Source organism: Limulus polyphemus, unplaced genomic scaffold (genome assembly GCF_000517525.1).
Source record: "Limulus polyphemus unplaced genomic scaffold, Limulus_polyphemus-2.1.2 Scaffold2522, whole genome shotgun sequence".
Lineage (NCBI taxonomy): Eukaryota > Metazoa > Arthropoda > Merostomata > Xiphosura > Limulidae > Limulus > Limulus polyphemus.
In genome coordinates this window covers 67,130-70,977 of record NW_013668132.1, presented here as the reverse complement: position 1 = coordinate 70,977, position 3,848 = coordinate 67,130, and the positions used below count along the sequence as shown (strand labels likewise).

General features: G+C 31.1%; 1 protein-coding gene across 1 annotated transcript in view; it reads left to right on the top strand.

Moving 5' to 3' along the window:
• Positions 1 to 3,848, top strand: part of LOC106467191 (ATP-binding cassette sub-family A member 1-like) — a 74,275-nt gene that overhangs the window by 27,062 nt on the left and 43,365 nt on the right. The window contains 4 exon segments of the mRNA XM_022395316.1: positions 742 to 946; positions 1,515 to 1,634; positions 2,654 to 2,831; positions 3,570 to 3,701. Coding sequence (XP_022251024.1) covers positions 742 to 946; positions 1,515 to 1,634; positions 2,654 to 2,831; positions 3,570 to 3,701 — 635 coding nt within the window.

Here is a 3,848-nt window from a genome sequence, read left to right as displayed (position 1 = left end):
AGATGTTCCTAGTCTGGTTTAGCCACTTGTAGTCAAGTTTAGATGTTCCTAGTCAGATTTAGCTGCTTTTAGTCACGTTTGGATGTTCCTAGTCAGATTTAGCTGCTTTTAGTCACGTTTGGATGTTCCTAGTCAGGTTTAGCTGCTTGTGTTCAAGTTTAGCTGCTTGTATTGAAGCTTAGATGTTCTTAGTCAGGTTTAACTGCTTGTAGTAAAGTTAGATGTTCCTAGTCAGGTTTAGCTGTATCTAATCAAGTTTAGCTGCTTGTATTATAATTTAGTTGTCCCACATCAGATTAACTGTATGTAGTTAAATGTAGCAACTATTATTCAAGTGTAGCTGTCCCTAGTCCTTTTTAGCTGCTTGTAGTTAGGCTTAGTTGTCCCTAGTCAGGTTTAACTGCTTTTAGTGAAATGTAGCAGCTCTTAGTCAAATTTAGCTGCTTGTAGAGAAGTTTAGCTGTTCCGAGCCAGGTTTAGCTGCTTATAGCCCCTAGTTAAGTCCTGAACATCAGATACAACAAAATTTAATCAATACTGATGTAAGTCTTAAAATTTTATCTTAATAAATATTTCAGCAAAATATAAAACTTCTGCCATCTAACTGTTGAAATTGCATACATGTGGATGCTTGTATTATCAGATCAACCGACATTTTTAGACCAGTGTGAAAAATGTGTTTATGTTTTTAGTATTGTATATGAATGGTTTTTCAGTAGTATGCTCATTTTTCCCTTTTAGAGTCTTTTATCAAATGTTGCTTTTGGCCTTGGGTGTAACTACTTTGCCCATTTTGAGGAAGAGGGTGTTGGTGTCCAATGGTGGAACTTTTCAACAAGCACCCTACCCATCGACAGTTACAGCTTGGCACATTGTATGGGAATGTTACTTTTAGATGGTGTTATCTATGGTATTTTGACCTGGTACATTGAAGCAGTCTTCCCAGGTTAGTTAATCATTACTTTTTATTTCTATTTCACATTAACGTTTGGTTCCTGTTTAAGATACTTTTCCTATTGTAAGTTTTTATGATAATGTTTGTATGACATTTAGCATGTGGTGTTACTTCTTAACCAAACATAAAGAAAGAGACTGTTTTGTTTGATTGTCTATGAAATAGATAATTTATTTGTTAAAAATTGTAAAGACAATGTTTAAACTATGTCAGAAAACTGACTGGTCAAAATATTATATGTTTAATTAAACAGTATGAATGCTATTGTGCTTTTGTTGTTTCATCTCTAAGTTTTATTTTTACTTATTCAGTAAATTAGTGCCTGTAGTAAAATGAAAATACATAAACAAATCATCAGTCATGTTTGTTTTTACTGCAGACACTAATATACTGAATATTTAAAAGTAAACATGATTGAGGACCTGTTTGTGTATTTTTATAACTTGTATAGATATTGAAGTGTAAATGCTACTTTATTTGTAACTGAATGTGATTCAGAATCAGTGGTGTATCTGTTAACACAACACAGAATGCCATTGAAGCATGATTTGTAATTTAGGAAAGTATGGAGTGCCTAAACCCTGGTATTTCTTCATGACTTCATCGTATTGGTGTGGAACAGTGAAAGTTAAACCAGTTACATCAGAAGATTCAGAAAGTGGAAGTCATCATTCTCAAGGTAGGAAAACTTCTGTTCTCATAGTTTTTGTGCATAGACTTAACCTTTAATTTACTGACTTGATTTTCTACCATTCACTGTTGATAGGGTCAACATATTTCATTATAATCAGTAATTTTATGTTTCTTTCCCACTATAACAGTCATTATAAACAAAATGACCAAAACTATCAGGTAAAATAACTAAAATGCATGGGAACTCTCACCAGTAAAAATGGGATTAGTTGCAGGATTAGTTATATATATTTTTACACTTTTTTTGTGATCCATTTGTCAATAAGGACCCTGATATCAACAAGGTTGTGGACCCAAATGGATCCATAATTAATTTAGAAAAATATGTCTTAAAGGGTAATTCTAGGAGTAAAAGAGTTCCTGTATAAAACATTACTTTGCTTGGAACTATAGGCACATCAGTTGGGTAAGATATCAGAGGACATTGGTTGGGTAATGATATTAGAGAATGCTTTTGTATACATCAGTTTGATATGATATCAGAGAGCATTATTGTTTACATCATTTAGATTAGAAATCAGAGAGTGTTATTGTATACATCAGTTGGATAAGATATCATAAAAGATCAGTGTTCACATTTGGATAAGATATCATAAAAGATCAGTGTTCACATTTGGATAAGATATCATAAAAGATCAGTGTTCACATTTGGATAAGATATCATTAAAAGATCAGTGTTCACATTTGGATAAGATGTCAGTTTTCTCCAGAATGTTTTGTCATAATCTTTTTAAGATTGTTAAACTAATTTTACAGACTATGCACATTGAAACAAACAAATTCACATATAATTTCTCCAGAATTTGTTGTTGTAATCTTACAAACTATATACGCTCATCAAGAATATGTTTATATTTAATGTAAGTGTAAGATGTTCAATCAGTCATCTAGAAGCTGATTTATCTATCTTTAATTAGTTTTGAGTTATTTGGTGTATCAAGGAAAGTTTGTGAGAAAAATTTTTTATTTTTAAATTAAAGTTACCTCTTTATTACTTTAAAACAGTCAGTTCAGATTTTGAAGAAGAACCAAAAGACTTGCTTCTAGGTGTGTCTATTCTACATCTGAGTAAAGTCTACAAAAATGGACTGAAACCAGCAGTGGACAACCTGAGCTTAAATTTCTACGAAGGACAAATAACCTCATTTTTAGGTCATAATGGAGCTGGTAAAACCACAACTATGTAAGCTTCAGGTTTTTATTTGTTTTGTAACACCAGCCATGTAGATGTAGATCTAATAATTATCAAGAGAGTTAAATAAATACTTAGTTAACAAAATTAAAATACGAATTTTATGTAAATTGGAATCTAATAATCATAAAGTAGTATAAAGTGCTGTAAGTTAGAATTTGTGATACTACTGAAATTACACTTTCATATAATTCACATATAAATAAAATATAAATTTTCTGTTCATTAGAATTGGTAAAAAAAAAAAAACAAACAGCAAGATGGAATGTTCAGCACCAATTAAACAATTTTTAGATTTTAAGTTTAATAAATCTTTGGTCATTGTTGATTTTTTTTATCACCAGAACTGTAGTGGTATGATTCAAGTAACTTTCTCAGTATGACAACAAATTTTCTGAGGGAGAAAACAAGGGTTAGAATGATTGCCATGGTGGCTCTTTATAAGGAAAAAGGTTATTTTGCACATCATATAAATAGTACAACAACAATGTCAGACAAGATTTACACAAGTGAACTCTGCTTATAATTGCACAATGTGTTAATTAGAAGTGTTGATAAACTTGGTGGATGATGCATAGATAACTGACTTCATCTGCTTTATTTCTTGCCACAGATCCATTACTTGGCTTATTACAATTTTGAAGTATAAATAGTTTATTATTTCTATCTTCCCACTGATTTTCTCCATAATTATTTAGTTGATTAAATTATAATTTGTTTTTATTTAAGCTCCATCTTGACAGGCATGTTCCCCCCAACTCTGGGAACAGCCAAGATATATGGTTGTGATATTCGCACCAATATGGATATCATCCGGAAGAATCTAGGAACTTGTCCACAATACAATGTGCTCTTTGACCAGTGAGTTGAAACCTATATTCTGAAAACTGAAAACTATTACTTACTTCACTTTATGTAATAATTTTGTTTCAACAATATTGATAATTTGTTTATACTGTTTTTGGTTTGTAAGCAAATGTGCTTTTACTTAACTTTTTTTTTTTTTTT